This window comes from Labeo rohita, chromosome 6 (genome assembly GCF_022985175.1).
Source record: "Labeo rohita strain BAU-BD-2019 chromosome 6, IGBB_LRoh.1.0, whole genome shotgun sequence".
Classification (NCBI taxonomy): domain Eukaryota; kingdom Metazoa; phylum Chordata; class Actinopteri; order Cypriniformes; family Cyprinidae; genus Labeo; species Labeo rohita.
Window position 1 is genome coordinate 33,245,843 of NC_066874.1, and position 26,545 is coordinate 33,272,387.

The window sequence follows — 26,545 nt, forward strand, 5'->3', positions numbered from 1 at the left end:
AGCCCGTGACACAAGTCTATCTCTGACTCTCTTCACTTTTCTTCTCTACAAACATCAACACTATCTCTGCTGGTAATTGCTGACAGCTCTGACGCTCTCACAGAGTAAAAAAGAGAAAAAAAATACTGGGAGAAAAAAAAAAAAAGTAGAAATACACCTCAAAGAGCAATGGAAAAAGTGTGAAAAAGACAAACGAGGAGACGTGTGAGATCCGCTCTGAGGAACAGGACGTGAAAAGCAGAGTAACTAGAGGTTTACTGACGAAACCTTTACACAGATTTATCATCCAAACAGATCATGCTGTCAAAATAAGACGCATATGATGAAATTACAACATTGTGCAGTGTTTATAACCAGTTTCAGGGGGTTTATTTAATATTTATGTAATATATGTATGAGATGAGCATGCATGAACAGTACCAAAAGCCATAATTTCCTCTGGGATTTTCTTTGAGGCTTATTCATGGAAATCTTGACAGAGAAAGCTACTCGCTTCTTATCAACATTTAATTGAGAATGTTGACAGCACAATTTAGTTTCTATGCATTTTGTGCTTTGCTGTCAACAAAGAATGGCAATAAAACTTTGGAAAAAATTCTCATTAAGATGATTTATGAGGCAACAGGATTATCCCATAATTTCCCATCAGCATGACAATGAGAAAATACATATGCATAAAATACATAAAATGAATTAAATGCATATCATCTCACCCACTTTTTTTTATATACTTATATACTTATAATGTAAAAACATTTGGATTTTAGAAACAATTTTCACACAAAAAAAACCTAGTAAACTGTGCAAACAATCACAACTAATTTAACACATTAAATTAAAGATGAAAAAAAACCCCACTGAAATAGTATTTTCTTGTAAAATGTACTCCAGTAATCAAAAAATAAAAATAAAGATAAATTCCTAATTTTAATATATATACTCATAAGTAGTCAGAATTTCCCATGCAAAACCCTAGAGGTACATGACGAAACTGCAAGGGGAAATATAACACATTATTATAAATATTAAATTTAAAATTATTATTATTTTTAAATGATAATACAAGTCATATAATATAAATTACAATTAAATGTATAATACACAAAAGAAAAGTTCTTAATTCTGTTTCATTTTCCAATAAAAAACAAAACAACAATATACATTTACTTGAGAAGCAATATTGCATTATTGCATTGGCAGATTTTTTATTTTATTATTATTATTTTTAATGTTTTAAGTATAAATGAGTTTAAAACAAATGAAAAAATCCAACAGTGCGGTTAGACAAAATACTCTTAAATTCATGATTTAAGGTGTTGCTTTTCAAGTAAGTTTAGATATTTTTCAATCAAAAAGGCTAATTACAAAACTCATTTTGCACCTGAAAGGTAATTTTACATCATATTCAACAAATACATATCAGTGTGATCTGTTTTGCATATATCCATATACAGTAATTTTTCTCCGAATACATACATGTGTATATTTTTACAGCTTTATTTGTGTCCTGATGTTGGCTTCTTCTCTGGCATATATCCGCAAGTTAAGTCTCAGTGAGCGGCGGCTCTATTAAGCTTTTAAAAGCACCAATTTTCAGTGTGCTTGCATGTGTGTGTGTTTGTATGAGGGTAAACGGCACATTTTGTAATAAGTCTGGCACTTCAAAGGGACTGTTTGAACCCTGTGGAATGGCCTCGCCTCGCTTCCATTTGTAGTCTAACAATATCACCTTTTTTGTGCCGAGACGAGGACGGAGCCTGACAGCCCAGGCGAGAACACGCGGCCACAGAGATTTAGGATCAAACGGCTGGAAAATGAAGCCAATGAGGAATAAAGTTGGAGATTGAAACGTATTGAATACATTTAGCTACTCAAGCAATTCAATAGCCAAGCTGAAAAACAAACCGACAAAAGAGCTAAATGTGCTTTAGCTTTTTTAGATTTTGGTTTGGACATGTTTTTCATGACACTGATTTGTAAATACTACTAGAAGCAGATTAATGTAAGTAGTGCAGAAATGCACAGATGTCTATGGTTAGTATTTAGTTACTATGTACAAGACACATATGGTGAGGTAGATATTCTAACTTCTGATTTTTATTTTCACTCTGTCACTGTTTTCACTGACTGCATCGATTGTAATTGCACAAGCACAACACAGATTAATACAGTTTGATGTCATGCAGCTCATGCATCATTCGGGTTTAATGTGCTCTTCAGATGGGAAGCGGTGGCATCGAACCTCTCCATTCCAAACCATGACACAGTTACTGGAGGTTTCCTGACTAATTAATCAGGATTAACTAACTAATAGGATTTGTTTGAGATAACATCTAACAATAAAGATAATACGGAGAAGGTAAAACTGCTGTGTATAACCTAGATATGAAGAACTCGTGAGCTCCAGTGCTGGATGAAGAGATAACAGGAGATAACTTTACACCAGTGTCAGCGGCTCAGATTGTTCGCTTCTGTTTGAGGTTTAGCTAATTAGCTCTGAAACACCAGTTAGATATTTTCTCTAAGCTTCCGACTGCCGAAATCACAAAATGCAAGAGTCTTCTAGCCCAAGGCAAGCTTAAATTTGAACTAAGAAATATTTTATTTATATTATGAGTTTGTTTCTTCATCAGATTTGCAGAAATTTTGGAGAGCATGCCATCACTTACTCACCAATGGATCATCTGCAGTGAATGGGTGCCGTCAGAACGAGAGTCCAAACTGCTGATAAAAACATCACAATAATCCACAACACTCCAGTACATCAATTAACATCTTGAGAAGTAAAAAGATGTGCATTTGCAGGAGACAAATCCATCATTAACATGTTTTTAACGTCAAAACATTGCTTCCTCTATCCATAATACTGCTTTTTCCAGTGAAAAAATTGTCTGGCCTGAATCAGGAGAGAAATCTGCACAGATCAAGCACCGTTTACAAGCCAAAACAGCTTTAAACAAATATGTTGGTGATTTTGGAACAGGAAACGCTATTATGGATTATGGTCGTGTATTTTAGGCAAAAGCAACAGTTTGAAGTTAAAAACATCTTAATGATGGATTTGTTTCTTACAAACATGCAGCTTTTGACTTCACAAGATGTTAAATGATAGACTGGAGTGGCGTGAATTACTTGTGGATTATTGTGATGTTTTTATCAGCTGTTTGGACTCTCATTCCGATGGCACCCATTCACTGCAGAGGATCCACTGGTGAGCAAGCGATGAAATGCAAAATCTATCCAAATCTGTTCTGATGAAGACACAAACTCATCTACATCTTGGATGGCTTGAGGGTAAGTACATTTTTATTTTTTGATGAACTTTTCCTAAAAAACACAACGGTTCTTATCCGATCTTGGAAACTAAGCAGGGTTTGCCTTATTTAGTACTGGATGGATGAATGTTTCTGGTCTTAATATGCATAATGTATCAGTGCACATATTATTCCAAAGAAAAAAAGTTTGCATTCATACACTTTTATTAAAGTGAAATAACTTGCTTCATCTCTAAAATGACATCACCAACCACTTCTTCTCCAAGCATCTGCCATGTAGAGATCCAGATAGATAAAAAACTGTCCTACCTTTTTTTTTTATTTTGTTGATTATCCAATTTCACTTTTTGGAATGATGTCACATTATGAAATAGAATTCCCACATTTCAAATAAAGCCGAGTCTCATTATTAAGGTGCTTGGACTCGTGTGATGTTCCGTCCAGCTGTACTTGTCTACCTTTCATCTGATTAATTATTATGCATGCCGTCACTGGTTTCCTGCTTATTTCACAGGCAATAACAAACAAGCACTCCAGAACATGGACATACACACACAAACAGAATCAAATCAAAGGGAGACATCACAGACACAACATGCTACTTACAGAGGACACACACAATGAAACAAAGATCAAAAGGAAAAACAAATAAGGATCAATGACGTGGTGCTCATTTTCTTTGTTTTGTGTCCAGAATCTAATAACCTATTCAAAATGACAAAAACAAAACAGAATTCAGAACAACCTTTTCTATGATTAATATGATTAATTTAATTTATTTTCATTTTTTAACTAAGTGACAACTGTCCTGAGATCATAATGCAGAAAAGACTTTAAAATGTGATATTCTTATAAAAAAAACCTGCGACAAAATCAAAATCTTAAAAACAAAATAATGAAGTCGTTTTGTTTTAAACTATAATTTAATTTATAAAAATTACTATTATTATTTCCTTGCACAAACACAAAAAGTACATTTATTAAAAGCTAGGGATGAATGCACAAAAAGTGCATTTTAAAACTATTCTAAAGTATTCTAGTTTTTAAACTGTTTTCCCCTTTTCATCCACTCGGACGTCCTATTTGTCATTGACCCATAATGGCAAGCACAAACAGAAACAATGAGAACTTAATGGAGTAAATGGAGCTTTTCTTACAAGAAAAGTCCAAGACAGTGAAAAACACACGACTACATACAGCCACACGTCACAGTGTTTTGCGTGAACACACGCGTGTCGCACGCACAACGGCAGCAGTCTGCCCGTCTCTCACCTTTCTTGGGTGGACAGGTGGTGTTGACCACTGGAGAAAAACGCACACAACACACACGACTTTAGAACATCATCACGCAACATTCATCTACACACATCAAAGACAAAACAGTTATTATGAAAATTAAAGTGATTACAAAAAAATGAATCTCACACATTACTGTAACACCATAATGGAGGCTCATATGTAGCAAATGTGTTGGGTCTTAGTTCACAGAAAAATTAAAATTAGCTGAAAATATCATCACCCTCAGATCATCCAAGACAAAGATGAGCTTGTTTCTTCATCTTCATCTTCGTCAGAATAAAAGTTCACATAAAGTTCGCTGCTTTTCACTTTACGAGATGTTAACTGATGGACTGGAGTGGTGTGGATTACGTGTGGATAAATTGTGATGTTTTATCAGTTGTTCGGACTCTTATTCTGACGGCACCCATTCACTGCAGTGGATCCATTGGTGAGCAAGTGGTGGAATGCTACATTTCTCCAAATCTGATGAAGAAGCAAACTCATCTACATCATGGATGGCCTGAGGATAAGTCAGTTTTGAGCAAATTCTCATTTTTAGGTGAACTATTCCTTTAACTATACCCAAATCACAAATACCAACAGTAACTGTTGCAGTTAGGTGCATTTGCAATATCAGCGTGTTTGCATGTTTGCAATGAGTAGTCATCCAGCTGTATTAATCAATCTTATGGCACAAATGACACAGGTGAATAAGGTGAAATGGCTCCCATCTCACATGAGATTATGATGAACAGCATTTGGCACGTGAAACAGTTTCACATCTCTTTTGTGATTCCTCCTTGCACAGCCTCAGGTGCTCGACGCATGGCTGGAAAAGTGTGTGAATCTTTTGAGGTGTCAGTAATTCAGCTGAATATTGCATCATATGACCTTTATCTTACTGTATGACAGAGCTAGAGGGTTCACTCGAGGGCTGGTGCTCACCAAGACAGATACATAACATTACTCAGATGTGTGTTCGTGATTTGCTTTGTACAGCATGTGCAAAACCCCCATGATCTAGCACTGAAATAGAATATATCAGCAAAATCAGTGTCAGTTTTTTCTCTGTTCACAGTTTAATCAGCAACTGTTCAATCCAGCAATATAAAGAAACTACATCTTGATTTTGTTTGCCTTGTGATGATATTCAACATAAATCTCAGACATATTTATGGTACAAATTTGCTCTGAAATGACTTAAAAGAGCATTCATTTTCTAATTCAGAGGAACATTCATCTGCACCGAACAGCCCTTGTTGTCAGGTAGATTTAACATATTTAATGCACAATCTAAAATAGACTGAAAAAATGTACCTATACATGTTTACTAAAACATTTTAAAATAAAATGCTAAATGAAGACTTTGTGATCAGATAAATAAATTGTTCATTTTGCATTTCATAACAGTTCAGTAAAACAGTATTGTTAAAAAACACAAAAAACTATTAAGAATAGTTAGAATAATAACTGAAATATAGTTGGGATAAAAAAAACTTACATTTAGACTTAAACTTAAAAAACATAAATTAGAAATAGAAATTTCCTTGGCAACTAAGTGAAACAAAAGTTGAAGTACTAAAATTACTAAATCTGAAATAAAAATAAAATAAAAAACATAAATGGCAAGCACATAACAAAATTACTAAAACTACAATTATAAATGCTTCTTTTGTAACTCACTGAAATACATGAGTTTAAATTTCCAAAATAAAAAAGTTAAATAGAAATATGAAACACCCAAAAACTAATAAACATGACAGAAACACAAATTACTAAAACTTAAGCTAAAAATGTAAATTAAATATAAAAACATAAAAAAGCAAAATCAAAATAGTAATATACACTGTAACAGTATATAAAAAAACATTAATTAATTAATTAGTAAGTACTAAACTAGCATGCTTGCACGGTCTTCATGAAACTTAATTAGTCAAATAAAAATGCTAAAAATCATAACTAACTTTTCCTTTTAATTTATAAAATTTGTGATAAATGCAATGTCACCACTTCATATATTAAATAGTCAATATATCACCCAGTCCTACACACATTAGTACATGCACATGTTCAATCCCCCAAGTGACAGTGAGCTGAACTTTCACACGATTGTCTGTGGCAGTGAATCAGAAGTGCTTTAGCTCAGAGATCCTCAGAGAGCAGCACTCAGCTCCTGTCAGCAAGGTACTTCAGATCCTCCGTCCCTCCCGCAGCACGGCCTGACCCTTCTCAATATTCACCAGGGTCTTTGTGGTAATCAAGCGGCTCTCAGAAGCTCAGCTTATCTCCACAGCCCGGTCTCTGGTCTCATTCTCTCGTTCGCTCCGACAGCAGCAGGTAATGACAAAGGGAACTGTCTCTGCTGCACATGTGAATGAACTGAAGCGCTCACATCAAACCGAGCCGCTTCCTCCTGCCAATACCTCAGGCCTCTTTTAAGGCAGCTCTATTGTTTCGCCTCAGAGTCGGTGACAGTGACGGGGGTCTTTCTTTCTTCACACAATGAAGTGCTGTTTTGCCTAAAAGACTGCCAACGCATGGGAAACACACTAAAAACCTGCCATCATTTTCAGAGACGTCGCATGTGTGACCCCGGGTGAAGTGTGTGATTTCTGCATTGCTAGACCCAGCATAAACTCATGCAGTGCTCGAGCCAGAAAATAACATGTCAGTTGTGGAGAGGTGTGTTATTACCGTTCCACTTGATCAGGCCTACGAGTTTCACCTGGTGAACAATAAAACAGGTGAAAAATTTACACTGACTCACACTGAAGGAGGAAATCAAGCAGAAGACCAGACTCTTTTGATGTATACTAGTAAACGCCAACTTTGTAACTACTACCCAGAATACCCTAGCAACCAGCTAGCAAATGAAAAATATTTTGTGCATCATTCTGAATTTAACACCCTTTAAATTTCATTTCAGTTCTGGAGCAGCAAACAGAATTGAGATTCATGATTCAAATTTGAATGTAAGAAAGAAGAATTTGAGAAAGAAGAAAAAGTGATTTTAAGAAAACTGGAAAGAAAAACATTATTCAGTTCAGTTTGAATTCGTTTTTAAAAGCCTTACAAAAATAATTTAAAAAAAAAGTAACAATTTTAAATTTAAAGGCCTGATTGACACATACAGTTGAGGTCAAAAGTTTGCATCATTAAAAATGTTAATTTTGCCAAAATAAGAGGGATCATACAAAATATGTTATGTTATTGTTTACTTAATACTGACCTGAATAAGATATTTCACATAAAAGATGTTTACATATAGTCCACAGGAGAAAATAATAGTTGAATTTATAAAAATGAACCGGTTCAAAAGTTTGCAACCCCTTAATTCTTAATACTGTGTTGTTACCTACATGATCCACAGCTCTGTTTTTTTTAGTGCTGGTTGTTCATGAGTCCCTTGTTTGTCCTGAACAGTTAAACTGCCTGTTGTTCTTCAGAAAAATCCTTCAGGTCCCACAAATTCTTTGGCTTTCCACTTTTTTGTGTATTTGTACCCTTTAAACAATGACTGTATGATTTTAAGATCCATCTTTTCACACTGAGGGCAACTGAGGGACTCATATGCAACTATTACAGAAGGTTCAAACACTCACTGATGCTCCAGAAGGAAAAACAATGCATTAAGAAAACTTTTGAACAGAATGGAGATGTATACATTTTTTTTTCTTATTTTGCCTAAATATCGTATTTCTTCATTTAGCACTGCCCTTCAGAGGATACAGAAGATAGTTACATGTTTCCCAGAAGACAAAATAAGTTAAATTTGCTCTGATCTTCAAATTCACAAGGGAAATTTTCACCTCCCGGCTCTTAATGCATTGGGTTTCCTTCTGGCGCATCAGTGAGCGTTTGAACCTTCTGTAATAGTTGCATATGAGTCCCTCAGTTGTCCTCAGTGTGAAAAGGGCTGAAATATACAAAAATGTTGGAAAACCAAAGAATTTGTGGGACCTGAAGGATTTTTCTGAAGAACAGCAGGCAGTTTAATTGTTGAACAACTATCACTAAAAAAAAAAAAAAAAAAAACACAACACAACACAATATTAATAATAAATATTTTATAAATTCAACTATTATTTTTTTCTTGTGGACTATACGTAAACATCTTTTATGTGAAATAACTTACTCAGGTCAGTACTAAATAAACAATAACATGCATTTTGTATGAACATTTATTTTGCTAAAATAATTAACATTTTTAATGATTCTGAAAGGGGGATGCAAACTTTTGCCCTCAACTGTAAATAGATAGATAGAATGACAACAGGACAGAAGGATAGATAGATTTTGCTACAGATGTTTGGCACTTTCTTGTAGAGCTTCTGTTTAAATGTCAAAGGCTTCTGGATCTCAGGGGAGTGAAGTGATCAGACTGACAGCTCAATATTCCACTGGTCAGTCATGTGACACATTTGATTGGTCAGTAGAGCGCAGACTAGTGCCTTATATCGATTCTTCCTGCAGACAGTGTGTGTTTGTGTGTGCGTGAGACAGAATAGACACTCATTCTGAATAAAACATGAAACTTGACTCACAGCAAGTCAGGACAGGCTGATGTGACAGATGTGTTGACAAACACACACCCACACACACAGTCTCAGAGGGTTGCAGGAGAGTGTGGGAATTATTTGTTCTAAAGCTGCAGTTCAGAGTCTTTTTAAATGCCTCTAATCTGCCTGATCGGACACTTAAACCAGCGTCTAACATGATCCAACACATGCTTCATTAAAATCACTCCAATCATCACGAACTGAGACCATCATGGGATACTGGATACTAAACCACCAGCAAAAACACTAATAAAATGTGCAAAAATGAACTAGATTTTAATTTTATTCAATACATTTTCAGTAAGTCAGTATCCGGGATCTTTTTTTATTAATAATTTCAGTAAACTAAAATTTAAAATAATAAATCATATAAAACTGGTATTAAAAATACTGCATTGGCAACTAATTGATAGTTCAAGCTGAAACACTAAAACTGCTAACTGGAAATAAATAAAAAATAAAATTACACTAAAACTAAACTTAAATTAAATGTACATATGAAAAATAAATTTTATAAAAATAATAATAATAATAATAACAAAAAAAAATCTGAAAATTAAAATTAATAATAACATATAAACATTAAAAAACACTAATCTCCATCACTAAAATTTTTTTTAACTATTAACTATTTAAATAATATTAACTATTTTGAAAAATATTACACTGTATATGAAGTGATACTTGGTAGGACACACACACATACACTTTCTCGCTCCACCTTGCATTTTATTTGCACCACATCTAGTGACAAATGGAAAGGGCATTAAGTTGTTGAGGCCAGAAAGCCGGAGCTATCCATCAAAATAGTCCTGAAATGCAAACCCTTGGAACAGCGGTGGATTGCATAAATCTTCCTGAGAGCTGAGCGCAACAGACACACGGAGAGAGCGAGTGTGTTTACCTCTGACAGAAATGCAGCGCTGCATCACAATCACACAGGTGAACTCATGCACAAACACACACGTGACATCCTGCGGGGGAGTTTTCAGTTTTCATTCTCATCCCGAGTGAATATGACTAAAACTGCTCAACACTGCTTGTGTCTAGATGGTAAAAATACTCAAGATTCACACTTGCTGCTACCAGGGTCTTAAGGTTAAGGGAAGGTCAAAGTGATCATGCATATGGTTGCAAAAAAAATTAAGCATTGCAAAAGACAAAAACCAGTACAGTGTATATCGCAAACAAATCCCAATCTTTTTTTCTGCAACAGATTTTGGCAGCAATTCATTTGCAACTCTAAATATGTAGTGTATAAATCTCATGAGACTTGTCTCAGAACAAGAATTATCATCTAGACAAAACAAACACATGGCTGATCAAACTTTCAGAGGATTTTAATGTCTTATAATCCATTCTTAGTTTCAAAATCCAAATGAATAAATATGAGTCACTACACCAAAATATATAATATCACAGGAAAAACACCATGGTATTACCATGTTTTTTTGGATAAGGACACATGCAAATACAAGTTATTTTAGCATTATAACAAAAAAGTACTGTGGTGCTACCATGGTATAGTGATGGTAATGCCATGGTATTTTGACTTGTGTTCAGTAAGATATTTATTTAAAGAAATTAATAGTTTCATTTAGCATGGACACATTACTTTGATCAAAAGTGACAGTAAAGACATTTATAATATTAAAAAAGATGCATATTTCAAATAAATGCCTAGTTCTTTCATTGAGCAGCAAATCAGAATATTAGAATGATTTCTGAAGGATCATGTGACGCTGAAGTCTGCAGTGATGATGCTTTGCATTACAAAAATAAATGACATTTTAAATGTATTCAAATGAAAAACATTTTAAATTGCTATAATATTTTACATTATTACTGTTTTTTTGATCAAATAAATGCAGCCTTAGTGAGCATAACAGACTTTCAAAAACATAAAAAAAACTCAAATTTTGAATGCTAGGTTCATGGTACGGTATGATTATAATGCTAATATTTCCATGGCACTCGAAAGTTTTTAAAAGAATGCTATGATATTACTACGGTACGCCTCGAAAAACATGCTAATAATTCTGTGTGATTTCACTACCATATATATCGAAGTAAAACGCCACTGCCATCAATGTACCACCACAGAACTGTGCTGCAAAGGCGTTGTGATGGAATTCAACATCAGAGCGTTGCGTAATGGTGTATCTGGGGCAGAATTCACCACTTCCACCCAGACGTTGCATAAGATGTCTCCACATCGCCATGTTCCGCTTCTACTGTGGGATCAAGCAGCTCAGATTTTCTAAAGTCATTCACTGCGGCACAGACAAAGCTTTCACTTCCGTCATTTATAGACGTACTTCATTAAATTTGCTGTGTTTAATTAGTCTTTTATTGGCCGCTGCGTGTTTTTAAGTGCCAGCGGAGCGAGGTTTCAAACAATGAAGCTTTCTCGTGTCACGTTCATTGGAAATGTGTTTCTGATGTACTCCAAAACATCTGCTCACTTCACCAGTCTGTTTTTAAAGGGTATGTTTCTTGAGCAGCAAATCAGCAAATCAGAATGATTTCTGAAGAATCACTGAAGTCTGGAGTAATGATTCTGAAAATTCAGCTTTGATCACACGAATAAATTACATTTTACAATATATTCACATAGAAAACAGTTCACTTGAATTTTAATAACATTTCAAAATATTACTAAATTTTACAATATTTTTGATCAAAAAATGCAGCCTTGGTGAGCTTCTTTCAAAACATTAAAAAATCTGAACGATCCATATTTGCATGAAACAACAAACTGACTTCCTCCTAAACATCAGTCTGTTTTTAAGGGTTATTCTGTTGGAAATAAGATGAAGGCTATTGCTGTCCAGGGACTTAAAAGGGCAACTGAAAACTACCCCACGACACTTCACATGACCTCATCAATTCAAGTGTTTTTAATCAAATGCATCTGCGTGAATCCCTGCTGCTTTAGATGTTTTCCTTCTCAAATGCTGTTGCTTTTCCTTTTATATATTTCATGAACCGAGGCACTTTCTGCAGCGGACGGACCATCAACAAGGACGCACTAAGAAAAAATGCATGTGCAAGATGTGCATCAGTGTTTGATGGGGAAGGAGACGAGATTCAGCCATCTGCGCTGAGCTCTGAGTGTGCAGGCGCTCTTAAAGAGGTGTCTCATCTTTTCCAACACACACGACAGATGTTCATGATGTGATAAAGCTCGGATTGGATCCAACCGCTCATCCACAGGTCATGGAGGATATCTAGCGGATCAGAATCACAGCCTCTGCTAATGAAGTGTCAAAGTTTAAAGTACACGCACCACTGGAAGAGACGTTTACTGCGCCGACACATCTTGGCCCTTAAATGTAATAAAAAAAACCTTGATATCTGAGATTGCACAGACAGTAAAGTCTTCGAATAAAACTGAAAAATGCAGATTACTTGTTAGCATTCTATTATGCAACAGTGACTGAAACTGAAATTTACTGTAATGCATTTGAGTGGAAAAATACTTGCATACTTGCATACTTGCACATACTTGCAGTGCATCGACGGAGGGACCTGAGATTTAAAACTCTTCTCATGTAATACTGAAAGAAACCACCTACACCTTTTCACTCAAAAATGGCTAAATTTCACAAATTAAAAGTATGAAGTAGCAATATTTTGCATGAGAAAACAAAAACACATTTTAAGGGAATATATAAAATCTTATTCAAACGAAAGGTTAGAGATGCTACATAGCATTGCTTGTGTTTACTGCAGGAAAGTCTTAATTTGCTGCTTTTGCTGGGATGTACAGGGTTAATTTCGCCACCCGACTGTTTTGGTTTAACTGGAAAATAGTTATTTTTTTGTGATGTTAATATCTCTAACTAAGGTGTCTTCAGAGGAAATCCAGTTAACATATTCAAGGCACTTGCCCAGTTTCTCAACAGGTTAATCCTGTAAATCTTGGCTAAAATGACACTGTTAAATGCAAGACTTGGCCTAACGTGTGTCCAGCCTTAAAATTAATAACCGCTGATTAATTATGCTTCAATTACTCATCGGAATGATTCCAAGGAATATGATATTTAGCTGATCCTCGTACACTGTAAAAATGCACTTTGTCAAAGCTAGAAAAAAAGATAACTCAAGTTGAGTGTGTTTCACACGAAAATACTATTCCAATTAATTCAAGCGTTAGGCAGCTTCCTTGTAAAATTTTTTTTTTTGACATTTACTAGCAATTTCTGAGTGCAAATTGATTCTAAATCCTACACCAAATTTTACATACTGGATAAACTTAGAGAAGAAAGACCACAAATGAGGTCTCTTTAATATTTCAATTGCTTCTCCTAGACAATGCAATTAATTGGTCAATAAACTGAGACTTACATCTACTGCTTTTTAGGAGTTTCTCCTAAAATGTCCCCATAGTTTCTCCTCAAGAGTTTCAGAAGAGATCTCAAACTGTACTCAGATTTGCCAAGATACGGTGTGCAATCAAACATCATCTAAATATGAACTCAACATTTCTCATTATGATTTGAGCTGCTCTCCACATGCATTCTACTGCATTTTACCGCATTTGTGCCACTTTTTATGTCTCCAAAGAAACCTTTGGAAAAACATCTGAGGCAGAGCTGATTCCTAAACAAAACCTAACTGAGAACTCCCTTACGTCTCCAGCAATGAAAGTGCAACCTCTAAGCAGTGAAATTGTTCCTCTGGGATATTATGTAATCTGGACAAACACTCATTTTGAAGCCCTCCGCTGCTCTTCCACAGTTCTTCTGCTGCTCCTGACACACAATTCTCCTGCATCTCCTCGCTGTGGTAATTCTGTCCAAATATTTACGGATGTATAGATTAGAGCTGAGTCGCTCTTTGACAGTCTCCATTTCCATATGTCCTCCCTGCCATATTTGGCCAAGAATGTTTACGCTGAGCATACAAGCATCACAGCATGCGAAATGAAAGAGAAAACACATTAATAACTCGCTGTGGCTTCTTGTGTAACTGTGAATAAAACAGTCTTATAATGTTCATAATAATCACAACAACATACGAAGACAAGCAGTAGTAAAACCACAGAATAACGGCCTGAATGTATATTGTGATTATGGATTGCTAGATTATATATTCGATTAAAAAAAAAAATCAAACTGAAGCAACAAATTTATATGACTTTACAAATATATGACTTTGAAGTCAACCTGAAATCAGTATATTTATATTCTTAATACATATTTCTGGTCTTATATTTTGGTCTTTATTATCTTTCATCTTTCAACCGTAATAACCTCCGAAACAACTTCAAACATCCCTTTAATTGTCATTCTGGCATGTCTTCTGGCATGTTTTCAATTTCTTAAAAACAAGCCACTCTGTTTATTTATTCTCACTGAATATCCTACTTCACTCAGACATACATCACATTACATAAGTAAAAGGAGTTGCAAACACCTTTTCGTGTTGAATTAAAAGTATTCTTTCCAAATATTTACAGATGCATAGATCAAAACTGAATATACAAATCTGAAGTCAACGTGAAATCAAGACGTACTTTCTTAATACACATTTCTGCTCTTATTGCTATTCATTTTCGTGCATTTTATTCCAAAAGGGCATTTTTTCTTTATTATCTTTCACCTAAATGTAATTATCTCTGAAACAGCTTTAAGAAACCCTTTTGATTTTCATTCTTTCATGTAACATCTACTTTTCAATTTCTTACAAATAAAATGCTCCATTTATTCTCACTGAATTGTCTTGTTGCATCCAGAAATATGTCACATTACAGAAGTAAAATGGGCTGTAAACAGATCTTGAAAAGCGAATATATGACTTTGAAGTCAATATGCAATCAGTTTGTTTGAGCACTTAAAGCAACAGATGATAAAACTGCAAGTGTGCATTTATAATAAACAGAATGTTATTGTGCGTTGGTGTAGATGTTCATTATCATTATCATTATCTTTATAGTTTTTGTTTTTGCCGTGTACAGGCCTTTATTCTTATAAATTTTTGTGCATGGTATTCCAAATAAGAACATTTTTGTCTTTATTATCTTTCATCTAAATGTAATAACCTGCTCCGCTCCAAAACATCTTCAAGAATCCCTCTTAGTTTTTATTCAGGCATGTAATGTGCACTTTTCGATTACAATAAAGTCACGCCCTCCATTTATTCTCACTGAACATCAGAAAATGTGTGATATTATATAGAAGTAAAAAACACCTTTTAATGCTGACTTCAAGCTCACAGTTACTCTCTTTCTCCCAATGGTCACGCGCTTTGGGATGTCAACAGTTATAGCTGCTATGGGTCTGGAACGCTTTTGCCAGGTTAGCGGTCTTGTACCAAAATCCTCTAGGCATACGTTACAAATGGCATGTTAAAGGGCAGATGACTAGATGTAAATTTAGACACAATGATGCAGAGTTTCAAACACAACACAGATCGGATCCTGTAGTACGTTGCCTGACCTACTTAATGCGGTGACGTTTGCTAGCATTGGGGGGATCTGGCAACCACGCAGCACAGTTCTCTCTCTCTACTTCTCTGTTTTTCTCGCTGTTTCGCTGTCTGTCTCACATCCGATGGGGCCAAGTCTGCCCACAAGACACCGCTGCCTCTAGCGCAGGCCCTTTCATGCAGTCAAATGTTCACACAGGGATTTACACATGTGTACTCATGTCATAACACTTAAAAATCCAGCAACTTAAAAGCATCCCACTCCTATAAAATGCATGAAAAACATTCCAAGCCAAACATTTCCTACTAATCTAAAATGTTAGCATCAATAGATTACAGCTACAATACAAAACAATGACAAATTTGTACATCTTGTGAAGCAAATGTCTACTACATTATCCTACATAGGTGCTAGTGCACTTCTAGACGGCTCCTAGTGTGCTCTAGGTGGTTTTTAGGTCATTTCACTGTGAAATGTATTAGGCGGTTGTTTCTAGGTGGGTTTTTAGGTCATATCACCACAAAATATATTAACTTTAACCTGCAACTAATATAAAAATATCCAGCGCTATCCACATACATACAATATGCACTCACATAAACTAATACAAACTATATAGAAAATTTCAACTGTTTGTTTATATCATTGCCATATGTAAACCATCCTGTCGCCCGACTGCTATGCAACTGTGTACACTGCAAAGTGCAGTGGATTTATTACATTTAAAAAAAAAAAAATTAATCCAAAAAAAAAAAAAAATTTGGATCCATATTTATTATATTTTAATATTTTCCAAAAATGTTCCTTTTAATAAATAAAAAAATTGAATCAAATTAATTTAGAAAATTGTAACAATGTAATAATTTCTTACAATTTTTACAATAATAGTGCCTTATGAAATTTTATTTCAGTAAAATTTTCTCCAAAATTATGTTTTTTTCCGTTTTTATTTTTCAGCATTCCATTTAAATTATTTAAATTGATTTATATAATAATAAAGGATATCCAATCAACTGAATTCATAAAACTTCAACAAGTTCAATAACCTAAATTTTAACAATAACAGTGCCCTATGAAAAGTGCTTAATTTTTTTTTCTGTGTTGTCTAATTTTTTTGGATTCTGGTTTTCATTATGTAATATAAACCTATTATCAAAAAATGTGGAAATAAAATAAATGTATATAACTATAAAAAGTTTGCATCAAAGAAATTTGTCACCCCCCTCCACTTTTTAATTTTTTCTGGGTTTTGTTTAAAATTTTAAGAATCTATATCTATATATCTATATCTATATCTATACCCATTTTTAGGCAGTTGGGACAGAGCGCTACCCACAATTCCCAGTGAGTACAGTGTAGGCCTCTGGCTGGGTCATGTAGAGCTAATGTACACACATGAACACTGACACATGTGACTACGTGCACAGTTGCACTGGAAATTACACTAACCTCATGTGATTTGTGCACTTCAGAACCACGGGCCACTCCTCAAGCATTAGCTCAACCCAGCTTACAGTTAATATATGACTACATGATTATACAACACACACAGCACATGTCGAGTGCATGCATCCCGCTTAATTAACACACATTTTTATCACAGATAAGCGTGCACGTCTCATTTATATTCTCATTATTCTGAGCTCTCTGGATCCTTGCGTATTAAAGAAGCAATCAGAGAGATATCAACTGAAAAAGCTGGCTGGTGTCGGATCTGACAGGTCGCTTCTCCTCGGACTCGGCACGCGAGGAACAACAGATGGGCATCATTAACGTCTGCCGCTCTTCAAGGTCATCTGCAGTCATTCAGGAGGTAAAGTGGGCATGATTTTGCATGTCTTCACCAGCTGGCGTAACGCTGGAGTAAGACCACTTAATGGACGGGTTTTGAAGAGGTCACCGGGTGCTTGTCGGAATCAAGGGTGTTTTAATTGCTTGAAAGAGAGGTAGAGGGCTGATACGCTGCACGAGTGGGTTCGATTACTGAGACTGGCGCTAACAAACCTCACAAGAATCGATCGTATCTAGACAGGCGGTGCGATGAGTTCCCTGCATCCCAATTTGCACACTATCAGTATATAAGCAGTGTGTAAGATTAGAATTACTAGTGCACAGTATATATATATATATATATGAAGAGTTCAGATGCAAAAGCCTCTAAATCCATCTGATGTATTTCTTTAAAATTAGCATTTCTTTCTGGCTACTTTGTATAGGTTTCTATGTAAGTTCTGGTATTTCTGATTGGGCTGAGGCTGGAATTTAGCGAGTTTAAAGTAAAAGTATTTGATGGATGTGTACTATGTGTCAGGAGCATTCACTTAGTATCATTATCTCATTTTTGACCGAGATGGCTTTTAGCTGGTTTTGCATCTGAACTTTTCAGGTATATATATATATATATATATATATACACATATATATGCACTAGTAATATATTGTATAATATATATAGAGTGTGGGGGGGAAATGCATTACAAGTAACGCAAGTTACATAATCAGATTACTTTTTCAAGTAATCAGTAAAGTAATGCATTACTCTGAAAGTTTCTTTTTCAAATAAGTTACTCAAGTTACTTTGTTTTCTCATTTATTGACTGACAGCTCTCCTGTTCCCATGTTGAAAGAAATCGGAAATAAGTACTGCTGGAGGCTTATTCATTTCACTTTTGGTGTGGAAAGGCCTTCAGAGTTGCCAAAAATATAACTTTTGAGTTTTTTGTTGGTGGTTGATGGTAATACTGAGATATACCATGCTACCAATACTTTTCTGCCGTTTTTTTTTTTTTGGTAGTGAAACAAATGTTATTCCAAAAACACACGAAGTGTGTGAAACACACGGTGTCACACGAAGTACCACAGTACAATGAAACTCTGAACCTCTTATGCCTTGGTATTTATGTAATACAGCAAAGTATTTCAAAATATACCATGGTAATATCACAGTAAATGTCCAAGACCATACTAATACAGTTATTTTTTTATAAGTGATACAATCATTGATTGAGTTGTTTGCGAATTGAATGATTTTTAAATTCACGTACCATGGTATTTCCACTGTCTTTTGACTTTTTCAGGCAAATATGAAGTAGTTTTTCAGTGCATTAACCTAAAAGTGAAGTACTAATGAATTTAGCTACATAATAATGCTTACAGGCCAATGCAAAAAGCATGCAACTAGGAGGCTTTTTTGACATAGTATGTTCAAATATTCCATAACTAGTGCATACTTTTGAGTATATAGTGATAACCAATAGTTAAGTACATGCATTTAGTGTAAGTATGTGAATTGTGCTGAATATTGTGCCTAAATATCAACATTTAAAATGATCATATCATGAGTCTTTCAAACATTCAAACATATTCAAACATCCTACACAGTCCAAAAAGAGCATTATGGGAAAAATGGGGACAACTTCAGAGAAACTGAACGTTAACACAGAGCTTTCTCCAGGTATCATAGACATCCTTATTTTGTTTTAATTGAATTATGGTGGAATATAGACATTAGAAGATAAATTATGACCTTTTTATCATCATAAATGGAGATCATGGACAAACTAATGATGCAGCGTATGATATGAACCCTTTAAATGTCATTTCCGACGAGTTATTAGTGAGAATCTCTGACAGATTGGAGCGGAGCGACGCAGAGCGAGCACTTAAAGTGTGAATTGATAAAAACAGCAGGTAAGGAGGAATGCAGAGTCACGTTACCATGGCAACTGCCTGCACATGAAGACAAAGGCTATACCTCTTCACGAGCGAGAAGGCGGTCGGAGGCGATGAGGGCTGACACGCAAACACAAATACACGCACGCTTGCCAGCGCATAGTTCATGCGTTTGCCAATCCACCTCACCGAACATGACTCTCACACTGTAGTGAGGGTGTGCGGCACACATTACATTACATTTATAACAACAGTATGTATTTCAGATATGTTCAATTTCCAAGCACAAGTCTGATGCACGTGAAGGTGTTATAAAGTAAATAAGACTTGCCAAGAACATGTTCACACCATATTTTATCTTCATAGCAAAAAGAAAAAAAATATTCTGCACAAAGAAAATTAAACCTACTCTTAAATTTTTTGCATTGTGAGATTATTTTCATAATTAAGCAAATTTAACCCCGAATTGTCATGAATGCATTAATAAATATGAAACGGAAAACAATGTCAATTGTAAATGATTTCTGCATCATGATATTTGTTGTATTGACTTCAATCTGTTTAAATGAAAAACATTTTATTACAGTAAACAGAGAGAATCGTTCAGAATAATATTACTTAAAAAAAGTAATTCATTAAAAAAAAGCTAAAACATCCAGATGCATTACAGTAATGAGAATATGGAAAGTAAAAATGTGCCTAATTGTCATAAAATAATGTCACATTGCATAAAAAATAGCGTTTTCATAAGACTCACAACCTAGTCTTCTCAGCTGACTGTTTGAGATTAATATGCATTCATTTATATTCACTGCAGTCACTGATGATAATTCAGTGTCAGTTCAACAAAATGTATCGATATGACTAGAGTGCTCCATTCTGATCTAAAACCAGCTTTTCTCCCAGGAAATTTTCAATGATTTAATACAGAAGCGATTGAACATTCAGTCACGCTACAAATACGGCGCTCTGCATACTGAGCAGCTCAATGAACAGACAGTGGTGAAAGAAGAAACACCTCTTCATCTCTCCAGCCTCTCTCTCCACACCTGAATCTGTCTGTTCACCTTCCGTCGGGATTAATGATGACAGCCCATGAAATGAGCTTCGGGCCACGGGAGCGTGGAGGTCAGAAACAGCACAAGATCAGATTAGACTGACCAGCCGAGCTGATCTAGAACCTGCTCCATCTACTCAAACCCACACCTGAAACATTAAAGGAGACGCGCAGAATTTGTCACAGGTAACCTTTACAAAACAAATCATGGACGGTATATTTTTATTGAAATACATGTACCAAGGTATTTACAGTATATAGTATAGGAAAGCTCCAAATATAGCATTTTAGTACCAAAGTAAATGTCCAAAAACCCATGATATAAGTGTAAGTGAACAATATGCACTTACAAACGACAAATGTTTTTGGACATATTTTAGACATTTACCATGGCATTTTAGGAAGTACTTTGGTATACCTACTAAACACCATTCAGAGTGACAAAAGTCTTATTATGCTTTACTATCACTGTACTATACACCACCACAGTATGTTTTAAGAGTAGCTTTATCTTGTTAAAAAAGCATGGTATTTTCATGGTACATGTCTAAAAAACATGGTACTTTTTTGTATATAACATGATCATTGTTTGTTGTTCATTGTTGTTTGTTTGTGAACTGCATTATTCACGTATATTCATGTATTACCATGGTACTCTAGAGTACTTAAAAGAAAAACACACTATATAAGACACAAAAACTAGCATGGTACTTCCATAGCTTTTTGGACTGTTACCATAGTTGTACCATGGTATTTTTGGATGCACTCTGGCATATATACAAAATAATGGCATAATTAAAAAATGTTTGTGAACTGAATTACATACATATTAATGAATCGAGATATTACCATAGTACTCTAAAATACAGAAAGATATATAAGTTAAAGTAAGACCACAAAAATAAATACACTAAAATACACTATATACAAAAAACATATCACCGTACTACCATAATTATTTGGACATCTACCACAGTAATACAATGGTATTTTCTGGAAGAACTTGGCGTAGATACTAAATATAATAAAAAAAGCAAACAAACATGGTATACCACCAGAGTACATATTTTATCATACCATATTTTATTATGGTATTTCCATGGTACATGTCTAACAACTACAAATGCAGCGTGTTCAAAACACACACTGTAATTTTTTTGTCAGTAAACGTCTATCTTATACAGATTTATATGCTAACAGCTGTAAAAACTATATTCGTGTACAAGCTCAATGGCAGGTCGGCTCCTAGAACAGTGTTATTTGTTTTGGAGCACGTGGTGAAAATGCTGTGGGATTTAGAGGCGTTATGTACGATCAGAGCGACAGGCAGGTGGGGATCAGATGTGCTTGCAGAACTAAAGGGATTAGTGACCACTACAGAACAGATCCGTTTGATGTTGACACTCTCTCCCAGAGCCCACTACAGACACCGAGACCTATTCGCTTACACACATGGACAACACAATAAATCCAAAATTTGTGAGGAAAACGTGAATGTGAGTGCAGCTGACCTGTGCAAACTCAGCGATATGATGCTGCAATGTTTCAAGTGGTTGTCAGGGTGTTGATAGGGTGTTCTGGGCGGTTGCTAGGTGCTGTTTTTTATGACTCTGGCTCAGGTGCCTTTTAAAATGCACATCTGTGGGATTTTTTCCACCCGTTTTAACATCCAACAGGTGAAAATGGTGCATCTGATTGAAAATAGTATTTGAACACATTGCTACCACCTAAATATTATGGTGCATTCAAGCCATGTTGGAAAGATCATATTTACAGTATGTGCTGAACACACACAAATTTGTAGTTACTAGTAGGAAACTTTCTTGTGTGCTGGTGAAAAAACATGTTGAATGCAATGAATCAACTTCTGTATTGATGGTAGATTTGTTGTTTTAAACATCCCAGGAAGACTTGAATGCACCATTAGCAATAGCATTGGTAAGTTCTGGTGCGCAATCTTAAAAATAAATGATGCTATTACAGGTTCAGTAATGAATCTTGATGTTTAGGTTCTTCAGGTCACAGTTTTGTTTTCTTTAAATCACCAGAACATTTACTAAATCCTCAATGTTCACTAAAGACCCATTAAAAAGTAATTTTTCTACCACATCAGGTGCTTAAATTCTTTTAGTTTTAAAGTAAGAAGCAAACTCTAAGTCCTGAATGTGTGAAATCTTCCAGCCTGGACTGTGAGAACAGAGCACTGATATTTGCTCTGGCCAGTGTAATAAGAGAAGATATCTGGATGTTGTAGCCTGAGGATAAACCGGTAGAATTGATCCCTTATCTGGAAGGCTGTGATAGGGTTCCCGGCGGTTTGGGATGCATCCAAACTGCTTGAGCGTAAGTGGATTTAAAGCTCAGTGTGTCAGTATGACGTGCTGTAGTGCAGTTGCTCTTCAAAACGGGGTTTGTGGAGTAAACATCCGCTGTCCTTACTGCAGAGCTAAATTAGAAGTGTATTTATGTAATTCTCCTCAGTTACATTATGAAATATACTTGGATTTTATAATAACTTTCACTTTAATGCATTCTGTGATGCTACATGTATCAGTAGTTAATGCACGTTCAAAAATAGAGTGTAATGAAACTCGGAATCATATATATTCAATTAAGAATGCCTGTAACTGATTTATTAGACATTATGTAATGCTAAACCAAAATGGCCTTTGGTTTGGGTCTACATCTTGATCTATTTTATCAAACAGCTAAAGGTGATCAATACTTCAAGCACAGGTCAGACATGCATTTTTATGACTTCCAGACCACTGTACATTTACTTTTATTCATTTCACAAATGCTTTTATCCAAATAAATTTGCAAATCCACAGATGTTGTCAGTCCATGCACATTCTGAGAATCAAATCTGAGATTTCAGCATTGGCAGCACCACGATTTGCCAACTGAGATGCAATAACAACAGTGTTTGTATTGTACCAAATATCTGGCTGTTGGATCAGTGCATCCTGATCCGAACCTCATGCAGCCTAGTTTGGGTGTGGATCTGGTCTGGACTCCTATGTTGACAATTATTCATAAATGTCATTATTAAAGGATGAACATCCCATTTAATAACTTTACTTGATATATATATATATATATATATATACTGTCATTCAAAAGTTTGGTGTCAGTACATTTTTTTTGGAGAGAGAAATTAATATATGCATGAAGCTGTTGAAATGTGACAGTTAAAAAAAAAGTTTTCAATAAAAAATAAAATAAAATAAAATAAAAATGAAAATAAAAATGTATCACAGTTTCCACACAAATATTCAGCAGCACAACTGTTTTCAGCATTGATAATAATAATACTGTTTCTTGAGCAGCAAATCAACTATTAGAATGTTTCTGGATCATGTGACATTGAAGACTAGAGTAAAAATGCTGAAAATTCAGCTTTGCATCACAGAAATAAATTGCATTTTAAAATATATCCACATAGAAAACAGTTACTGTAATAATATTTCACAATATTACCATTTTTACTGTATTTTTTTATTAAATGAATGCAGCCTTGGTGAGTGTAAACATTTAACGAATCTTACAGACTTCATATTTTTAAACAGCAAAAAGAATCAACTGGAATCAAAATCTGTTGGAAAATCTATTATCCAAACAAAGGCTGTACTTGAACTGAAAATCAGGAATGGGATGATGCTTGATTCTTAGAGGATTCTTGTTTGATTCTATTAGAATTCATTCTAAATTATGATGACCAAGGGGTTCCTGTATATCAGCTTCCCAACCAGGAATTCATGAACGGACAGGTACCCATATGCTAGTCCTAGTGTAAGCGAAGAGCACTTTCACCCTCTTAAAACACGAAACAGGCAAGCGTGACAGAGGACTGGATTCGGCTTTAGAGGACAGACAGTGAGTGACGGTTTCTCTTCCTTGAATGTAAATTACAGCTTCACCTGTCACTCAAAATCAACCAAGGACATCATGAGAGAGAAAGAACACATGAGAGAAACACACAGAGAGAGAATATTCCTGCTCCTTCCCTCCAGCCTCACTCAGCAGGATGGTTTTAAGTACTTTAAACATATGTTGAGGTAAGAAAGTCTTCGAAACATGACGGGGCTCCCACAGGGCCACACAATCACATCTGTAATCAGTCCACGTATATAATCACTGCAGCCGGGTGGATTTCTTAATACTGCTCTAATACAGTGATGACAAATTATATATTTACAGCCTTCAGTGCTTCAGGGTTAACTAGAACTTTACCGGCATTTTACAACGTGTGAGAGCATTCACATTTACACACAGAAAATCCCTCAATGATTTGATTTGCTCGTTGACGTGCTTGCAAGATATGAAAGATATTTGAGACATTGTGCATAAAATATGCCAAAAAATCAGCAAAAACCCTGTGAAATGGTGTCACGAACACAATATTCCTTCCAGTCTTGTTATATACCTCATATTGAAACAGGAAAAGAACATTACTACCTATATTAACTGGAGAAACAAGATTTATTTTCAGTTTTTTAAGAGGTCATGCATGCATGTATAATAAATCATTTTTTCCTGTGGGAACTACTGACATCTGACTGCTGGAGACACTTTAAGACTGACAGAAATAACTGAGTGTAGTAATAAGTCTATCACTGAAACTCCTCCTCCCTACATGACACATTATTCACACACACCATTAGCTTTTACTGTAAGCGCTCCAGCAAATGAGGAGATTTAGAGAAGTCTCATTTATATAACAGCCACATTTGAGAAACTGGGAGCATTTTATCATCCACTACAAAAAATTTGTATTTTGGGTAAAAAATCTGAAGTTGACATAACAATGCATGATTGTTGCATCCCTAAAAAAAAAAAAAAAAAAAAAAAAAAAAATCCTCTAAATTACATACTGTTTCCATATTATTTCTTCAAAGCTTTGCACCAACAGTGCTCTACACGGCTTTATATATAAACATTCATCTCTCAGTTTTAGCATCAATGCTAAGCCCTGCTCCCTCATTAGCCTCCATGTGAAGTATGTGTGTGGCGTATTGGAGAATTGGGCATCAGTCGGAGGCAGGGCGAGTTTGATCCCTCTTTCTCATGCTGGCCAATTACCCAGCATTCCTTTAATTCTCCTCCAGTAGCTCCATATATCCCTCCCGTCCGTCTGTCATCCAGCTGTCCCCATACAGCACCAATTACAAACTCCTCTTATGGATTTAGACGCGACTATTTTTGACTCCCGCTGTGGGAGGACACACACTTCAAACTGGAGACATCTCTTGGTGACGTTTTCCCGTCCATCAGCGAACACGTCTCTCAGTGGCTGATGATTAGCCGGTTATGTTTAGATGGATTTATGCGTCTGAGAGACTAACTATGATGATAATGATGACACTGTCAAATGCAGACATATATGCAACATGCATGTTAGAAGTAGTGAGCTAATGTATGCCAAGCAACAAAAATCACAAAAGTTAACAGCTCAATAAATCAATAGATAAATAATATGATATAAATTTAAGATAAAGAGTAAATAACACCTATGGAACTACACAGCACAGCATTGTTTTTGTTAACTATTAAATTTGTTTTCAGTAATTGAAAAAAAGCTTAAAATAAAGGTAAATTAAAGCTATATACACACACACAAATACAAAAGCTCATACATAGTGCATACAAATACTACAGCTTAATCAACAACACCCTAGAAACCTAGAAAATATAGAACAGCGTTATTATTGTTAACTGAAATAAAAATTGTTAACATTTTAGTAATTGAAATGAAGCTGAAGTAAAATCTAAATATTTGACTCAAAACTTAAACTTAAAATACTGGAAATTCAGTATAAAAGCTGAAGTGCTAATATTACTTAAACTGAAATAAATCTAAATTAAAACTAAATAGATATAAAAAAAAAAAAGAAAAGCTTTTTGTACAAAAGCACATAAAAGTAGAAAACTTAATCTGAATAACTGAATATATGAATCTATGAATGAATAAGCTCTAGAAACAACATAGAAAAGCATTATTATTGTTAACTGCAATTAAAATTGTTTTCGGTAACTATAATAAAGCTGAAAAAATATATGCAAAACTTCTAAATCTTAAATGTAACAAATTTGAAATTCATTGAAAAAAGAGATACATTTAAAAGCTGAAGTGCTACAATTATGCTAAATAGAAATATAAAAAACCCCAAAACTAATAAAAAGCACATAAAAGCAGATAAAAATGACTGAAATTGTATCCAAATAATGGAATATATGAATTAATACATGCATCTCTACTTTGAAATAT

At 35.0% G+C, this 26,545-nt stretch overlaps 1 protein-coding gene across 5 annotated transcripts in view; it reads right to left on the bottom strand.

Moving 5' to 3' along the window:
- Positions 1-26,545, bottom strand: part of slc12a5a (solute carrier family 12 member 5a) — a 145,953-nt gene that overhangs the window by 55,988 nt on the left and 63,420 nt on the right. For 2 of the 5 annotated variants that reach the window (XM_051112168.1, XM_051112169.1), the window contains exon 2: positions 4,548-4,577. The exons of the other annotated variants lie outside the window; for them this stretch is intronic. In XM_051112168.1, coding sequence (XP_050968125.1) covers positions 4,548-4,577 — 30 coding nt within the window. The remainder of the gene's footprint in view (positions 1-4,547; positions 4,578-26,545) is intronic. 5 annotated transcript variants of the gene reach the window in all.